Consider the following 18,612-nt stretch of genomic DNA (forward strand, 5'->3'; position numbering starts at 1 on the left):
CAGGCATGATCCTCATTGAACAAACAAGGAAATTAAACTAGATGAAGGCTACAGTGTTGTGCCCAGGGGCACAGATAGGAAGCGGCAAGTTCAGGACCCCAGGCTTTTTGGCTTCACGTTCCGTGCTTGATTTGGAATTCTTTACTAAGGCCTCTGGAAATGTCAAATAATTTTTGTAGAGAATGACTTAAACATTCTGTGACCCTACTGGAAGAGGCTTGGGTAATGGCAGGGACGTAAACGATGCCTTCTCACTCTGGGACCGCCTCATGCTTGCAAGTAGCAATTATTCAGGATTACTTTCTTGCAAAGTTTGTGAATATTAAGTCCATTTCTCTCTGGCGGATAGACTGAAGCAGGCATCTAAGTTATTTTTTCATAGTCTCCCATCGCGGGTGGATAGAGGAGCAGGGTTATGTCTTGAGCGTTCCAGCTACATGTCCCTTGTAAAACACTCAGAACCAAATCCCATTCCCTAAAGAACAGAAAGAGAAATAGCAAACATTTAATGAGAGGATCCATGCTATTTCTTCAGAACGCACTAGATTCATCCCTCACAACTGCTCCTGATTTTCGGTGAAAATATTTGGAGAGCCTAATGTTTCCCAAAGTTTTGGAGAACATGGACATCTTTAAAAATGTCTCTGGGAAGATAAAGTATGTGCATATGGGTAAACAGTAATTAAGCCAGCAGAGTTCAGCAGAATTCAGACTCATGACAATCTACTCAGGGAGCTAAATATTAAAGGCCTTTTTCTCTGTTCATGCTGTTCCCATATGAGCTGCTTTCTGTCCAAGCAGGGAGTTAAGAAGGGAAGGTTGTAGCTTTTCACCTTCATGTGCCACAGCCGAAAACAATCCTAGAACTCGTCTGACTGGCTCTAAGGAGGAACGTAAGTAAATAAGACCTAAATAAACAAAAGAGAAACCTGCCCATCACTTGTGGGCAGTAATGTAGGTCACCTTCCCGGGTGCTTGCAGATCAGTGCTTGTTCCTCAGATAAACGTGGAACGTGCTTTCAGTGAATGTCAACTATTACCACGTTGGCAGCAGAGACTTGGCAAAGGAGCAGAAAAAAAAAATAGTCTGTCATTGGGGACCCACTGTAGTAGAAAGAAACTAAGTACCTGAAGGGACTGGGGGATTCTTAAACCTTTCTGGCAGGAGCAAGTATTGGCCTCTCTTTCATGAATCAGGGTCACTTTCATCACCTTGGGAGGTTAGACCTTGGCAGCTCTGAGGATGAAGCATGGCTGCACGTGCTCGTGAGAAGAGATGACCTTCCCATCCTGAATCTCCTTGGTGATGGTGAAGATCTTAACCAGCAGTCGGGGCAGGGCTCTCCAGGCACAGCTGGGCTCGGGTATCCCGCGGGGAGCCGAGGGCGATGTGCACACTGGGGCCGGGCATCCCATGGCTCTGGCCTTACTGGTTGTGCAAATGCAAGGCTCACATTTAGCGGCACACGGGTTACAGGGAAGCCTAGGAAAAAATCCAGAATTTTACCTGTGATTGTGGGAGGGCAACAGTGGCTATGGAGGAAAATGGTGGTGGTTAATTTTTCAACACGTGTCACTCTAAACAAATACTTCCAAATGCTTGTACTGTCGTTTCACTCTGTACTGTCGTTGGTGGACGGGAAAGCAGCATCCTAGGTTTAGACGTATCATGTTAGCTCCCATTACAGTCAAGGCCGCGGCACTGGGGGAGGGCACCATGCCAGGAGTCACGGATCGGGTAGAGCCCAGCTCTGCTGTTTACCAGCTGGTGCCCTCAGATAACCCTCCTGACTTCAGTTTTCCATCTGTAGAATGGATATAATGAGAGCTAAACTTACAGGATCAACAGTGATAAGGGACAAGTCGAGGAGCTTATTATCTGAAGAAAGGAAGTTAATCAGATATTTTTCTTATCAGGGACTTAATCACAGTGTGTACTCTTGGTGGCCTGAACCCCGCCTAGGGAAGCCTTCTCAGTGCTTCACCAGGAAGCTCCAAAGTGCCTTCTGGGCGTGTTTATAAATGAACAATCTTTAGAGAATTGGAGTTAGAAGCAGTAAGAACTCTTTTTAGAAAGCATCACCTTTCTTTGATGATTCAAGGCCCTTGGGTGTATCGTGGCTCCTTGAGGTGGTAGCCTTGGTTAACGCTGTGCTAGTATAACGTGAACAAACGTGCCTGTTAAAAGAGTGCTGAGACCAGAGTTCACTGATTATTTGGGGGAGGGAGGTCTTTTTAACAGTCGTGACCCAGCTTGCCTTTGGACTGGCTTGCTTCAGAGAGCCAGCGCTCCAGGTCAGTTCCTTATGGGTTGGCATGCTTCTTATCATTTGAAAGCTTTACAACTTCTATGAAAAATACGCCGAAACGCGCATATGTTCATGATGCTGGTGGCATCAAGGGGAAGTGGCTGGGCAGGGTTAGGGGTTTCAGCCTGAGCAGGCTCCTCCAAAGGGCGCAGGGTTGTCCTGCTTGAGCTCACAAAATTCAGACATTCATCTCAGTAGGGAATGTTCATCTTGAAAGAAATCATTTTTTCCCTAGTACTTTTTAAAACTCCAAGAAGTTAAATAACCCATGAGGAAGTAACCAGGTGCACTGACACAACAAAACTGAGCTCAGCCAGTCTAGGTTACAATTGTAGGGGTCCAGACAGCACAGCTCGAAAGGGTGTATGGGCCCTTCAATCCAAAGCTCCCCGACCCTGATAAGATCAATGCTCCTGTGGCCCTGTCACCAGTGGTAGCACATACATATGTGTGTGTGTGTGTGAGTGAGTGACTGTGTGTTTCATAAAGATGTTTTTACGTACTTGCTGTCCGAGCTCTCCAGAAGGCTGCGGTATGTGGCGATCTCACACTCCAGCCGGGACTTGACGTCCAGCAGAATCTCATATTCTTGGTTCTGCCTCTCCAGGGCACATCGGATCTCTGCCACCTGAGCCTCTAGGTTATCGATCAGACACTGGATCTGGGCCAGCAGAGCTGTGTAGCGGGCCTCCGTCTCCGCCAGGATGCATTCCTGGGAGTCTCTCTACCACATGGGAGGAAGGCAGGATTTATAATGGTGACTCCTTTAAGCCCAGGTCACTTGTGATCTGTACCATTCTCAACAGTGGTTTCTTTGTGGCAGGTACTAACAAATCTTCAAGCCCTCTTATTATATCCTCACCAAATAAATCCAAACCCAAAATTATCAGCTATGCTAAGGCTCACTTCTCTTTATTCTCTCACTTTTTTGGCCTCCCTTTAAGTGCTATTTATCTGACTCTTTTTTAATCACCTCCCTCAGAAGATTATTTTATATATTTGGTAGTTTGTAAAAATGCTTTGCCTAAAACAAAATTCTCTCTTAGTGTTTCCCAAAGTGCGTTCATGGATCATTATTGCCATGAGATATTCTTTAAGAAAGAAGTTGCCCGGCCAGGTGTGGTTCAGTGGGTGAGCGTCGACCTAGGATCCAGGCGATTGTGGTTCAATTCCCGGTAAGGGCACATGCCCAGGCGGGCTCGATCCCCAGTCGGGGGCGTGCAGGAGGCAGCCGATCAATGACTCTCTCATCATTGATGTTTCTATCTCTCTCTCCCTCTCCCTTCCTTTCTCTGAAATCAATAAAGATATATATATAGAAAAAAAAAAAAGAAAAGAAAAAGAAGGAATCCACAGTCAATAAGTTTTGGAATCCTGAATACCGTGTATCCCCTCCTTGAGATTCATGGTATATATCAGCTTATTAAAGGCCCGCAGGAAGGCCCCTCGTTTAATCTTTGTTTAATCCAGCGTTCCCCAGGCTTATTTGACCACAGAGTCCTCTGTGTTGGCCATAGACCCTTTAACAAACAGAGGAGCTATTGTTCTGAGGGACGCAGTTTGGGAAACATTGCAGGACACAGGTGTCAGGGGCTGTTGCCCTCACTGTCGCCCTCACTGTCGAGCTAGGCTTGGTCAATTTGCTGGGTACCATTTGGTGCTGGGCCTGCCGTTCAACCTTCAGGGCATTCATGGTTCGTCTCAGCTCGATGATGTCCTTCTGGCAGCACTGCTGCTGTTGAGAGCTGGTCACCACCTGCTGGTTCAGCTCCTCCATCTGGAACACAGTCAAGGACCATGGATGTTAGGAAGGAAAACATAACTTTGACTGAAGGGCCCCTGGGAGTGCAGTGTCAGCCCACTGGTTTTGACTTCCCTCCCCTCCCCACCTGCGTGCTGAACCACTCTTCCACATCTCTGCGGTTTGTCTCCATGATAGACTCATATTGACATCTCATTTCTTGTAGAACCCGATTTAGGTCAACAGAGGGGGCAGCAGTCACTTCAATGTTGAGCCTGTCCCCAAGCTGGCTCTGTAAAGAATTGACTTCCTGTGGAAAGAAAAAGAATGTGAAGTCACTTGTTGAACAGATGAGCCCCTGGCATTCTTGTTTCAGCCTAACAGCAATAATGTAGCTTAATTGCGTCTGAACTGTAGCCCACAATAAAGGACTGCATGATTCATAGGTGCTTTTCAAACGCTATAAAATGACTTAAGGCTATTTCAGATGTGACTATGTGTTCAAATAAGTGCAACATTAAAAGGAATTGACTGGCAAGATCAGGGGTTTAAAGAATTTAGATATTTCCAGGGATGGGTAATGGGAGAAGCAGCATAGAGGTGGAATTTATGGGAGGCCATTGTCTCTATGATATCAGTATGGGTTTATGCCAGTATTGACTTAAACCAGTAGTGGCAAGAATCTGTGTAGGGATACCTACAAAAATATGGAAGCTGCTGGCCAGCATGGGTCAGGGTTGAGCATCAACCTAGGATCCAGGAGACAGAAGTTTGATTCCCTGTCAGGGCACATGCCGGGTTGTGGGCTTGATCCCCGGGGGGGCATGCAGGAGGCAGCCGATCAATGATTCTCATCATTGATGTTTCTCTCTCCCTCTTCCTTCCTCTCTCTGAAATCAATAAAGACATATTAAAAAAACAAAACAAAAATATGGAAACCTGTGAGGACAATAAAATTGGGTTAGTGCCTTCTCCTAGAAAAGCTGGAGAGGACAATGGAGGCTTCAAATACTGTATTACAGGCAATTGGTTTGAAATACATTGAACCAGTGGTGGTAATAGTAGGTATTATCACGGCTAAAAAAACAGAAGAGTATCTAGAGGGGACACCCTTTGTCAAGTTCAACTGAAAGGAACTGATGCTATTTTTAGAGGCTTTGCTGGGGCTTTCTCTAACCTCTTCATGGTTGTTTTTGAGGCAAAGGATCTCCTCCTTCAGAGACTGGACTCGTGCCTCCAGGTCAGCTTTGCCCAGGGTCAGTGCATTCAGGATCTGCCGTAGGCCATTGGCATCTGCCTCCACTAGCTGGCGTAGGGACACCTCAGCTTCATACCTTTAAAAATGAGATGCGAAGTGAAAGACATTAAAACGTAGATGGTGTTAATCAAGCCAAGCAGAACTAAGTGCATTTTCCTGTGGGAATCTCATCTACTGTATTTCTCTGGTGGATTTTATTCTCTTTAGAGGTGATATCATTTGATAAACATCACCACTTAGTTAGTATTCCTGTATTAGTTTGCTAGAGTGATGCTATATTGCTTTTCTTTGAGATGAGGGAATTTATACTCCTTCCCCTGCCCCTAGAGGAGATGCAGTGTAAGTGCAGAGAGCACTGGATTAGGATTTAAGAGAGTTTGCGTCCAGGAGTGGGCTCTGTCTTGTACTGCTAGTTGTATGCCTTTGCGTAAGTAACTGAACCCCATTAAACCATAGTTTTCTCATCTTAAATGGGGTAACAGTATATTTTTCCTACCTATTTTACTGAACTATTGGGCAGAAATCAGATGGGTTTATATGTTAGAAACTACAGGTACTGCATACACGTGAGTGGTTATTAATCTTAATACTTTATTGAATTTGAAGGTCTCTTCTGGGCTAGTGACATCATGGTACGGACAGAAGTGTTAGGAGACTTATGGATAATCTTACTGGGCGTATTTAGCACCAGATGCAGGGTGAATTCTGTCATGAACAACAGTGTTGGGTGGGCTTACTTGGCTCTCAAGTCATCAGCAGCCAGTTTGGTGTTGTCAATTTGTGAGACCAGTCTGGAATTCTCAGCCTTGGTACACAAGATCTAGAATTAAGAAGTTGTACACACAAATGAGACAAACACCAAGATCCCTTCCTTAAGAACCAAGGGGCCGGTGCATATTTCATTAACAGGGGAAGGCTAGTTAGGCTTTTCCTAGCTATGCTTAGGAAGTCTGGCAACTTTGGAAAATCAGAGTTTTTGTTATTTTCCTAACAGTTAAGCAAAAATTACTTTAATAAAAACTTGTGTAGATGTTTTACCCTTAAAATATAAAATCCACCTTAAATTTGCATAACATACCATGATTCCCTAGAATGTAAACGCCATGAGGGCAGGGACATTTTAATTCACCAATGTGTTCCCAGAGCCTAGAATGTCTGGTGCCTTGTTCAGCCTTGTGCTCAGTAAATATTAGTTAAACTAATAAAACAGAAGAAATCCAGCACATGTAGCAGCAGTATATCACTCTGAACAGGAAAGTTAGGTTCGATGTGGGAAGAAACTGCTTCAACAATTGGGAGATTATGAAGTGAGCATAAAATGGAAAAAGCGGTGATGGGGGGAAACATGGATAAAAATCAAACCAGTTAGGAACTTATTAAAACAAAATTCATTTTCTTGGATCCCTGTTTTCTTATTTTTTTTTTTTTTTAAACAAATAGCCACAATGGGCTATTAACACATTTTGGTCCTGAGTTATCTGGTGAAAATAATAGCAGAGTGTATCTCTGGAAAATGAAAATCTATACGTACAATTGTGAATATTGTGTCAAGACGGCAATTTCATTCAAGACATTCTTGAGATTCAAGACATTCTTATTCTACAGAGTATTTTCCAGCATAGAAGGAAGTAAAGATATTGGAGAATGTCAATTCAAAACTTGATTATACAGGTTGCTAAGAATCTTACCTTCTGCTGGAGCTCCTCAATGGTAGCATAGTAGGACCGGTAATCAGGACATAAGGCAGGCAGCTCTTTGTTACACTCGTCCAGGATTTTACACTCCAGTTCGGCGTTCTCTCGTTCAAGCATCCGCACCTTTTCCAGGTAGTTAGCAAGGCGGTCGTTCAAGATTTGCATGGTCTCTTTCTCGTTACTGTTGATGCCTTCACCACACCAGCCATGACCATCCATGGAAGGACAGGTGTTGAAGTTGTTTATTAAGCAGATGGGCACAGGACAAAAGCAAGAACTGGGTCGGCAGCCCTGGGACTGGAGAGTTCTCAGAACGTGGCCAGTGGGTTGGCAGCTGTCGGCTTCAAGACCATCACACTGGCAGCTGGTGTTAGAAGAGCGGATCCTAAAATCTGTAATCCTAGAGCAGCGTTGGCATGGCGTTGCAGGAGAAATAGTCGTTGAACAGTCCTTGGTATCCATAGCGTGTCCCCAGCTTTGGTTTGTTTCAAAGTCTGTGGTTCCCCTGGATCAAATGCTCAAGCTGCTGTGACTGAGTCTAAATTCTGAGCCCTTTGTGGCTTTTTCCTCTTTGAAGTGCTTATATAGCCTTGCCTAGGCCGTGTCACAGCAGGCAGGATGTTTTCCTTTCTAGTGCTTAGGTCAAATCCCATAGGAACATCTCATTAGTCTGCTTTCTACTTGCCTGAGAAGAGTTACCTGCCTCATAAAAATGCGCGTTTAGGCTGTTACTAAGTCATTACCCATCACAACTACTACTTGTCATTGGATTCAGAGGTTCACATTATTTCTTCAAAAGGAACTGCCGTCACAGTTCTAGCAGCATCTCTTATTAAGTAGGTACGAGCGTACTGAGTTCATTAAGTCCTTGTTGACCTCTTCGCCTGGCATTGAGTTTGAACGGGAATGAGTCCATTTATTTTTCCTTTCTTCTCTAGAAAAGGGAAACTGAATATCTAATAATTACTGGTGTGAACTTAGAAATTGGTATTTTATTTTGTTCTGCCCAGCTGATTTTCCCATTTTCTTTTTCTTTGTTCTGTCCAATCGTTTTCCCATTTTTGTTGTGAGTATGGATTAAAATGTCAGTCTTTAAAGGTAATTGCCAGATTTCTGTTTTAGCTCTCTAGATAGGGTTTGTTTGCTAACAAGAATTTTCTTGAGAAAGAGGCTAGTTACCTTTCGTGTTTTTCCGAAGCCAGAATTTGATGACGTTTTTAGTGCTCAGTGGTTGCTTCTGGTATTACATTAGCTAAAAATTTGTGATGGTCTTGGTTTATATTTGGTGTTTAAATATGATCTGTTGAAAGGTATGTGTGTTCTTTCTCAGGAATATTTATTCAGCATTTTCTTAAGAAAGTTAATGAGTTCCTGATTCTTTATGGAGGCTCTCGGAAAGGATATAATTTCCTTGCCTTTTCCATCTTCTAGAGGCCGCCCACATTCCTTGGCTCATGGCCCCCTTCCACTTTCAAAGCCTGCGATGGCCAGTTGACTCTTTCTCACATGCATCACTCTGACATTGACCCTTCTGCTTCTCTCTTCCACATTTAAGGACCCTTCTGATTGTATTGGGCCTACTCATATCGTTTAAGATAATCTTCCTATTTGAAGGTCAGCTGATTAGCAACCTTACTTCCCCATTGCCATGTAGCCTAACGTATTCGAAGGTTCTGGAATTAGGAAATGAACATCTTTGGGGGCCCATTGTTCTGCATATCACATGATACAAAGAAAAAAACATAAATTACAATAACATCAGCAAATATAGAATGTGCAGAAATAAATTTAGTTAGAAAGGTATGAGATCTACATGAATAAAATGCTAATATATACTGAAGGAGTGAAAATTAGAATAAATGGAAAAATATATCATATTCTTGACCTGAAATGCTGTATTCATCATTATAAAAATGTCAATTATCTCTGTTAATTTAACTTAGATCCCAATAAATTTCTTGCAGTCCTCTCAAAATGTGACTTTTTTCTACTAGACAAGATAATGCTGAAGTTTTATGAGAAATTTAAATAGTCAGGAAAATTCGAAATAAGAAATGCCACAGAGAAATTAGTTCTTATTAAAATATATTTTAAAGCCTCAATAATTAAAGCAGTGTCGATGCATAAATAGTCAGACAGATTAATGGAATAGAATAAGCAGCCTAGAAATGGACTCCCAAAAAATTGGGATTTAGTGTATGATAAATGTGACATTTAAAATCATTGGGGAAAACACAGAGTATCATATGTAGTTTGGAGACAATCTGTATTACTTGGGGTAGGAGGGCAGGGCAGGCAGTGTTGGATCATACCTTACAGTAGGACAAATTACAAATTGATCAAAGATTCAGAAGTGAAAATAAAATCATAAATGTGCTAAAAGAAAACATAGGAAGATCCTTTACAAATTTGCAGTCAGAGGCCTTTTGAGTAATGTCTCAAAATTAAGAAACTATAAAAGATTTATAAATTTGACTACATTAAATAACTGTGCATGGATAAAAAATACAACTACAAAATCAGAAGACAGATGACAAACTGGGATAGAATATTTGCAATTACACCACAGACGGTTACCAGAAAGAAAATATAAATGATGGGTAAGGGCGGAGGCACCTGAATAATGTCAACATTAAAAAATTTTAATAAAAAATATAAAAAGTACTTTAGAAATAAAATGCTTAATGTTATCATAATAAAAGGAGATGTAAATTTAAACTACATTGAGATATTTTATTTTTCCATCCATCAGATTGAAAAAAAATCAAAGTTTGATAACAAATGCATTGTATTTTGTAAAGCTTCTCATTTATTGCTGGTGGGAGTGTAAATTTGTGCAAGTTACTATAATAATATTATGATCTAAACAGTGCAAGATTGGCATAAGCTTTGGCAAACAGATCAATGAGAAAGAACACAGAGTCTAGAAATAAACTCACATATATGTCTATTGCATGTGTCCATGTGGAAAAAAGATGGAATTTCTGCAATTTGGAGGAAGACTGATCAATTTTTAGATGTCAAAATTTTCAGTGGTTGAAATTGCTCTTTATGTATAATTTCCTCTTAGTTTATCATCATCTTTATTAATTAATTTGCTGTGGGATGTCTGATTAACTTATGCATTGTTGGGATGTCAATGAAAATTTTGGTCTATACTTTTCCAATAACCATATTTAAATGCATATATTCATAGTTATGTGAATATAAATCTAGTACACTACTTCCAAAGTAGACCTGTATCCGATGCCCCTAGAGTTTTAGAAGTCTTTATCACTGTTGGAATGTAGACAGGAAAGGCCATTTGGCCAGTTCAAGTGCAGTATGGTCAGAAAAATGTGAGCTCTCCCATCCTAACACCCTTGAGAACAGGATAGCTAACCCAAGAAATGGACAGATCTAGAACTAAACTATGTCGTTAGGGTAATAGTTTGTACAATACTATGCAAAAACTGTGAAAACAGCTGTGACAGGCTAACAGTAATACAAGATCCCTCAAAGTGACCATCTTATATTATACTTTCCTACTTCAGTTCTACTTTGATTTTGCATAAATCCAGGCAGAAAATATTTTTAACTCCTAAAATACAAATAGATTAGTTAATCCACACAAAATGTTACCTATCATGGAAATTGGATATAGTTCATTGGGAATTACAGATGGTGAGGAAATTGTTAAACAAAACTACATTTTGTTTCGGCCACAATCTTAACTAGGGCAGGAAAGAAACCATGAGGAATGCAGAGAACAGGTGCTGGGTAACAAGCAGTCTGGAAAATTAATATGGTAGAAATTTCAACATGGGTAAGATACTGCAGTATTAAATTTCTTCCCAATTTTATTATCAGAGGAGTAATGGGGCTTGAACACTATTTCATGGGTTTATTTATCTGGAAAATATTTAATTTTGAGTATTTTCACTACCCTTTGTTGTTAAGTCAGGAGAGTACAATGTAAAAAAAAAATCTAGCATAAAATTTTAGGTCTGAAACTTGACTTTTCTTTAAACCTACCCTTTATTAACTGTTATTATTATGCACTTTATTTCTGAAAATAGAAATAGAAAAGAAAAGAGGAGAACTTTTCTCCAGCTTCCTACTGTTTTTTTTTTTTTTTAACTTTTGAAATAATTATAGATTCACATGAATTTGCAAAGATATGGTTACGTCTCACTCAACCACAGTACAATTGTAAAACCAGGACATTGGTACAATGTATGCGTTTAGTTCTATATACTTTTTTTTACATGTGTAGATTCATGTAGCCACCACTGTAATCAAGATATACAACTATTTAATCACCACAAAGATTTCCTTCATGCTGTGCCTAGTTGTCCTCCATCTCTATACTTCTATCTTTTCAAGAATGTGGTGTAAATAGAATCATGCAGTACATGACCCTTCAAGATTGCCTTTTTCCACTCACCACAGTGGCCTTCAGACCTTGAGAACATTTTGGTTGTTTCCCGTTTTGGCTATTGCAAATAAAGCTGCTGTGAACAATCGTGTATTTCCCCCCATTCCCTGTACTTTTAACCTACCTATATCATTATATTTGAAGTGAGCTTCTTGTGGAAAGTATTGAGTTTTTTATTTACTCTGCCAATCTCTGTCCTTTGATTAGGATAATTAGATGATTTCTGGTGGCTGTAATTACTGATTCGGTGGGGCTTATGTCTGCATTTTGGTTTCTGTTTTTCATTTCTTTTTTCTTCTTCCTGCCTTCCTATGGGTTACTTGAATGTGTTTTAGAATTCCACTTTTATTTATTTGTAGCATTTGTAATTTTTCTTTGCATAGCTTTTTAAGTAGTTCCTTTAGGTATTACGTTATAGATATGTAACTTATCAGTCTACTGGTGCTGACACTCTGTCTCTTCAGTGAAGTACAGAAAGCTCGCTGCCCTTCCTCCCTTTACTCGCCTTTTCTTGGAGCATTTTTTTTTTTCTTTTCTGTCTGCAGCTGCTGGCGTTTCTGGGTGGTTGGTTTCTCCAGTTAGTTCCCAATACAGGTTGTAGGAGACAAAAAGCAAGCCCAGGAGACTCACTGTTGTGCTGTTCCTTGGATGTCAAGGACTCTAGATGGCTTGGCCTCTTCCTCCGCCTTTCGGAGTCTGCTTCTATTTGTACACGTAATTTCCAGGGATTTTTGTCATACTTAGGAAGAGGAATGGGGAAATGGACCTGTATGTCATCTTTATGGAAGTTCTCTATTTTGCTTTTTATATGTGTGAGAATAATGATTCTTACATCCTTCATGTGCAATAACAGACCAATGCACCGTATTGTATTTTATGCAGCCACTAAAATAATGGTCACAAGATGATCTTATATATTTATTAGGATCGAAAATGCTTAGATGATATAGTGAAAAAAATAGGTTATGCAACTATATGCATATGTAACTGTGATACCACTATATGGAAAAACCTATTATAAGAAAGAAAACTTGGAAGTTCCCAAAATACTGACAACTGACCTTGAGGGTGTGGAATTATGACAATTTCCCTCCATCCCCTTTGTGTGCCAAATTGAAAAAAAGGACTCTAGTACTTTTATCATTAAAAATAAAATAAAATTGCCGACTGGTTTTAGAGTGTCCACCTGGGGACCTAAGGGTTGCAGGTTCGATTCCTGGGCACATACTTAGGTTTCGGGTTTGATCCCCAGTCTGGGGTGCATACAGGAGGCAACCAATCGATGTGTCTTTCTCACATTGATGTTTCTCTCTCTCTCCCTCTCTCTCCCCCTTCCTTCCCTTCCACACTCTCTCTGAAAAATGTACTGGGGTCTTCTCGAGAGCGAGGACAGCAGGAAAGTTCCACACAATCATTCTCAAAATCACTCCGAGTCACAAAAAGGCTTATGTAGGAGAAAAAAATATCCTCAGGTGAGGATTAGCAACAGCAACAACAGCAAATTTATTATATTTTATTTCTAAATCCCCTCTCAGAAAGATACATGCAACTGTCTTCCTTGATATTGACATTTTGCATGAATTAGTTCATCTATTTGTATTTGAGGAGTTAAAAAAATATTTTCAGCTTGGGTTTATGGAAGAGCAAACTACTGGCATCGGTTTAGACAATTACCTTGGCATCAAATGGTTATTATATCAACAGTAATAAGCCGCAAAGCTATATTTACCACATAAAGGAACGAAATGCATTTTATTTGGAGATTAGCAAGAAAGCTTTACAGACTCCTAGAATGTCACAAATAAGCAGGCAGGAGAGGAAATGATAAAGCAGAAACACACCAAGGATGCCCAGAGGGCCATTTTAGGGTATGAAAGCCTTCTCGACTTGGCTGCTAGTTTGGACGTCCCTGGTTGAAGCCCCATCTCCTTTTTGAGCACATGCTGGCTTTAGCTCCTCCATCTGCCGGGCTGGGTGTTTGGTGCTCATGCACAGCAGCTTTCGACTGTACAAATTACATAAGCTGAGCACTGCTCTCCAGTGTCGCTCGACGTGCTTGTTGTAGAACATGGGTTACAGGGAAGCCTGTGGAAAATCCATTTTGAACTAAGCTTCACGAGGGAAAGCTGGATAAAATGTCAACTCTGAAAAAATCATGCCAAGGTTTGCCCTGCAAATTATGCTCTGAAGGGCACTCTTTGCAGAATAACGTTTGACCTAAGCCTGTCACCCCTGGACCCAGCATTGTCACTTCATGTTCCCTGCAACAGTGTCAGCTGAACAAAATTTTATGTATTTTCTTCACTTTGCAAATGCCACCTTATGTATATTCCTGATTTCCCTTAAATGGGAGACAGGAGCAAAGGGAGATGATTAGATGATCTAATCATCCAGCATGAGGAGTTATATAATGATATTTATTCTGCTTTATAACTTTAGAATATTTTTGAACATTTCTATGGTCATGTGATTAGCGTCAGCTCCTTCTCACCACTCTTTTAAGAAGATCCTTGAACACATTAGGGAGGTTTGACTTTGGCCAGATCTTGGGGAAGCAGGATTTTATATAAGCCTTTTTGTGACTCGAGGTGATTTTGAGAATAATTGTGTGGCACTTGCCTGCTGTCTTCGCTCTCGAGGAGCCCCCGGTACGTGTTGATCTCGCCCTCCAGCCGGGCCTTCGTGTCCAGCAGCACCTCGTACTCCTGGTTCTGCCGCTCCAGGTCGCAGCGGATCTCGGCCAGCTGCGCCTCCACGTTGTCGATCAGGCACTGCATCTGGGCCAGCTGGGAGCTGTACTGGGCCTCGGTTTCCGCCACAGTGCATTCCAGGGATTCTGTCTGCAGAGAGAAAGAGTGTGAAAAGGGCTGTGTAGCATAGTCTCGGGGGCCAGACTGCCTGTTGTTAAATCCCTGATCTCCCTTTTCCAGCTATGTGACTTGGGGGAAATTACTTAGTTTCTCTGAGCCTCAGTTTTATTCTATAAAAAGTAGGCAATGCAAAGTACCTATCTCATAGGATGGTTGTGAGGATTAAATAGGTTAATAATATGTGTAAAGCACTTAGAATAGTGCCTAAAAAAGTTGTAAGGGCTATATAAGTGTTAGTTATTGCTACCACCACTAGGACCATCACAATCTGCAATGTATTTGTGTAGCTTAAGGAGGGTCAACAGCGTTTGGAAGAAAACGTTGAGTATGGGCTTGTGGCAGGGAGGGGTGGTATAGTGTGGTGAAGAGAGGAGGCTCTGGGATTGAACCACTGGAATTCAGCTTCCACTTTTGTTTCTTAAAAGGTGCATGACCTCTTGTTACTTATCTGAGTCTCAGTTTTCCTCATCTGCATAATGGGGTTAGTAAAGGGATTTACCCCATAAGGTTATTGTGAGGCTTGACCGAGATATTCTCTATCGGACCTAACGTGGCACACACTGTGGTGTTTGCATGGAACTGGTTAAATGCAAAGTATGAATACCATCCTTTGTTTTAGATATGATTGTGAGCTTGGAAGATTGGTCCTAATCAAAAGAGAGTGAAAACCCACTGGGATGCTTGAGTGCCTTTGGCTCAGAGGTTCCTCTCTTGTTCTGCTCCTGCCCTTCTCCCTGTCTCCCTGTCTCTGGAGGGTGCTGTAGGATCATGCTCAGGCCCAAGAGAGAAGGTCAGGACATCCTATTGGGACAGTATAAGCTGTTGACCTTTCACTTCTGCTTCTAGCTGATACTTGGGAAAGGCAAGAAAATATAATCCTTGCAAACTAGCGATTCAGACTTTCTGCCACATGAACTGTGTGGGGCTCTCTTTTGGGTTATGGAAGAGGGGATAGTATCTTAGGGCCTGATTCTTCAGTGACAAAACAGAGCTAGTGGTCTTTCCTTACACACCATGCTTTGCTGTGCTTGGAGCTCAATTTCCAGAGCATTGGCTGTGCGTTTCAGTTCTAGGATCTCCGTCTGGCAGCCCTGCAGCTGCTCTGCACTGGACAGCTGCTGCTGATTCAGCTCCTCCGTCTGAAACATAGGCACGATTGGAAAAGGCAAGCAAGGGGGAAGTCTGGGAGCCTGTCATCCTGTTGCCCCAGGTGCCGACCTGAACAGCGAACCATTCTTCCACGTCTCTGCGGTTGTTGGCGAGCACCGTTTCATACTGACAGCGCATCTCATTCAGGACCCTGTTGAGATCGATGGTGGGGGCACTGTCGATCTCCACATTGAGTCGGTCACCAAGCTGTCCACGAAGCACGTTGACCTCCTGAAAGCGGAAATGAAGTAAAGAATGTCACAGGGTGGTGGGGGGAAAATCACTTCGACATCCATGGCATCCCATTTTTGTTTTGGAGCGAAGTGAGTAAGCGTGTGGGATTTAGATTTGGATTGCCTCTGTTGAACCGCTTCATCACTCAGCTTCTTCATCTGCAAAATGGGTATAAAAATTTACCTGTCCCAGAAGGTTATTGTGAGATATATGAGTTAATGTGCATGTAAAGCGGTTATAAAAGCCCTTGGTACATAGTAAGTTCTCAATAAACGCCAGCTGCCATTATCATCAACAGACGTTCAAGGGGAAAATGTACTTTGTTACATTATTCAGCATTTTACTTGTAGCTTCATCAGCATAGGATAATCATACACTTTATATTTTATGATTAAAAAAGTTGATAGATGCAGAATATTTTTAAAACATTTGGTCCAAATGTTGCATGAGTTTTGATCCCCTTTTTGAAATGGCCTTCACATGCTGTGTTTGTCAGCCTGATTTTCATACTTTATGGCTTAGAGTTAAGCGTGGCATAAAGCCTCCAAGGAAAGCCATTCGTGGAGTTACCTTCTCCACAAAAGCAATGGCAGGTGAAGAGTTTGGCTCCTTCATCTAGCTCTGGCCAGGGGTCACTTCATAGTACATTCATAGACACACAGGAATGATCAGTACGAATAGTAATGGCGCCTTGAGTAATTGTGTTCCAGCGTTAGCAACATTTACCCAAGTTCAGCTTGTATACACACATGGCCTTTGTCAGTTTAACTTGTCAGTCTTAACATTCTTTCAGTGATGTTGCCCCTTTCCTCACCTCTTCATGGTGTTTCTTAAGGCAAAGGAGATCTTCCTTCAGAGACTCCACGTGGGCCTCCAGGTCAGCTTTGCACAGGGTCAGCTCGTCCAGGATCCCTCGTAAGCTGCCAATGTCAGACTCTACCAGCTGGCGAAGAGACAGCTCAGACTCGTACCTTTCATAACAAGAGAAATATAGGCGGCCAATGCTTACTTTTCGAGACACTGCAAAGCGCTAGGGCATACTGACGAATGACACATGGACTCAGGGAAGCCACATGCTGTCATTTCTTATACATCCCCCAAAATGATAAATTTGAGCTTTATGAGCATTCTTAGCTTTAAAAAATATAGAATATTTGTGATGTGTTTGTGTGTGTGTATGTGAGAGAGAGAAAGGGAGAGAGACAGAAACCATAAATTATATTCAAATTTAAATTAAACTTACTTTGATCTAAAGTCATCAGCCGCCAGTTTGCAGTTGTCAAGCTGTATAACAAGTCTAGAATTTTCTGCCTTCGTGCACAAAATCTGGGAAGTAAGTTATTAAGTAATAAGTGGTTCTCTGAAAGAAATCTAAACATCTGTTCATTTAACAGCTATGCCATTATTTACCTTTTAAAGGTCTTTGTAAGAAAGCATAAAATAGCGTTTAGCCCACTTTTCTTATTAGCCATGTCACTGCATGAAGGAGAAAAAGAGTGACAATTTATAAACAAAACAGGAATAAAAAGGTTTTGTTTTTGAATGACCCAAGACGTCTTGCGGCACTCCTTGGCAGTTGAACTCAGTCACATTTTTTGTCCTTAAGCAGTGTGTATTATGACCATATGCCCACCCATGATAATAAAATTCATCAATAAGAAAGAAAATTATTACTAGGTGAAATTATATGATTAAAAAGGCGGTGTTTCAATATCTATGTTAAAAATAATACAGATAGTGTTACCTACAGAAGTAATTTTAGATACAGCAGTTTTTCCTCATTCTGTAGATGATAAAGGTAAACTCTAGAGGTGCGTGAGTGTCCTGTGGTCACCCTCACTAGACAGCCCTGGGCTTAAGGCTGTTTCCTGACTTTCAGTGCCTTTTCTTCTACATCATATGGGCACTTGGAAGTCCCTTTTCGCTGGTTTCCTTCTAGAACCTATTCTCGTATAAAGATAAAGCAAACCACAGATTGGGAAGGTGGAGCATTAGGACAATGAGACACCAGACCTTTTGTTGGAGATCTTCAATGGTGTTGAAGTAACACTGATAATCGGGGCACACCAATGGGATGTCCCCTTCACACTGTTCTCGGATCCTGCATTCCAGCTCCGCGTTCATCTCCTCCAGGCCACGCACCTTCTCCAGATAGCTGGCGAGTCTGTCATTCAGGAACTGCATCGTCTCCTTCTCATTGCTGTTGAACACCCCATCCTCACACCAAACACAGTTCCCCACCAAGCATGGACTACTAGAAGTCCCAGCAAGGTAGCATGGTGCGAAGCAACCGGTCAGCAAGCGAGACCTGGATAGGAGGCTAGGGGTCTGGCACCTGGATGCAGCACAGGTGCTGGGGAGACAAGTGGTTTCCGCGGAACAGGTTGAAGTATTTGCACCATTGGAAAGCTCAGCATTGGACTCAGAAGAGCAGCATGTGGGGGAACAGTCAGAAGTCATCCTTCTGGAAGCGAGGAACAAAGATCAGACGCAAAACTGAAGTTGCCTGACTCCAAAAGTCTCCTTCCCTCCTGGGACTTTTATATATCTCCCAAAATGGGTATTTACAGAATGCACCGGAAGTTTTCTTTATCATTGTTGGTGCCAGTTTTCATAAGAACATTCATTAGTGTTGTTTATTTGCTGAGGAAGAGTTTTATGCCTCATAAAAGAGGCATAACTTCAGGTTACTAAATAAGGACACCATTTCCATGTGCCAGTAGGATAAAATACTTGTTTCAGAAAATCTTCATAGGAAGCATTGTCCTTTTGATAGAATAAGAAAAGAAAGAGAAAATTTGGTCCATCAATAATTATAGATACAACTGATTACAAATAAGGAAAATAGGGTTTCCTCAGATTTTGATACTGTGCATTGAAAATTGTTCATGTCTCCTTTTAGAATTAATATTAAAACACGTTAAGTACCATTTATTTGTT

General features: G+C 41.5%; 2 protein-coding genes across 2 annotated transcripts; both read right to left on the reverse strand.

Moving 5' to 3' along the window:
* Window positions 1-1,221: 1,221 nt before the first annotated feature.
* On the reverse strand, window positions 1,222-7,464 carry KRT39 (keratin 39; the record flags this gene model as incomplete). Its single annotated transcript, XM_081161323.1, has 7 exons — window positions 1,222-1,483; window positions 2,813-3,033; window positions 3,961-4,086; window positions 4,199-4,360; window positions 5,228-5,384; window positions 6,046-6,128; window positions 6,997-7,464. The coding sequence occupies 7 exons, from the start codon at window positions 7,462-7,464 to the stop codon at window positions 1,222-1,224; spliced, it is 1,479 nt and encodes a 492-aa protein (XP_081017449.1).
* Window positions 7,465-13,404: 5,940 nt separating this feature from the next.
* On the reverse strand, window positions 13,405-18,132 carry KRT40 (keratin 40; the record flags this gene model as incomplete). Its single annotated transcript, XM_081161331.1, has 7 exons — window positions 13,405-13,504; window positions 14,039-14,259; window positions 15,303-15,428; window positions 15,508-15,669; window positions 16,487-16,643; window positions 16,916-16,998; window positions 17,686-18,132. The coding sequence occupies 7 exons, from the start codon at window positions 18,130-18,132 to the stop codon at window positions 13,405-13,407; spliced, it is 1,296 nt and encodes a 431-aa protein (XP_081017457.1).
* Window positions 18,133-18,612: the final 480 nt, after the last annotated feature.

This window comes from Miniopterus schreibersii (genome assembly GCF_964146895.1).
Source record: "Miniopterus schreibersii genome assembly, chromosome: 16".
NCBI classification, from domain to species: Eukaryota; Metazoa; Chordata; class Mammalia; order Chiroptera; family Miniopteridae; genus Miniopterus; species Miniopterus schreibersii.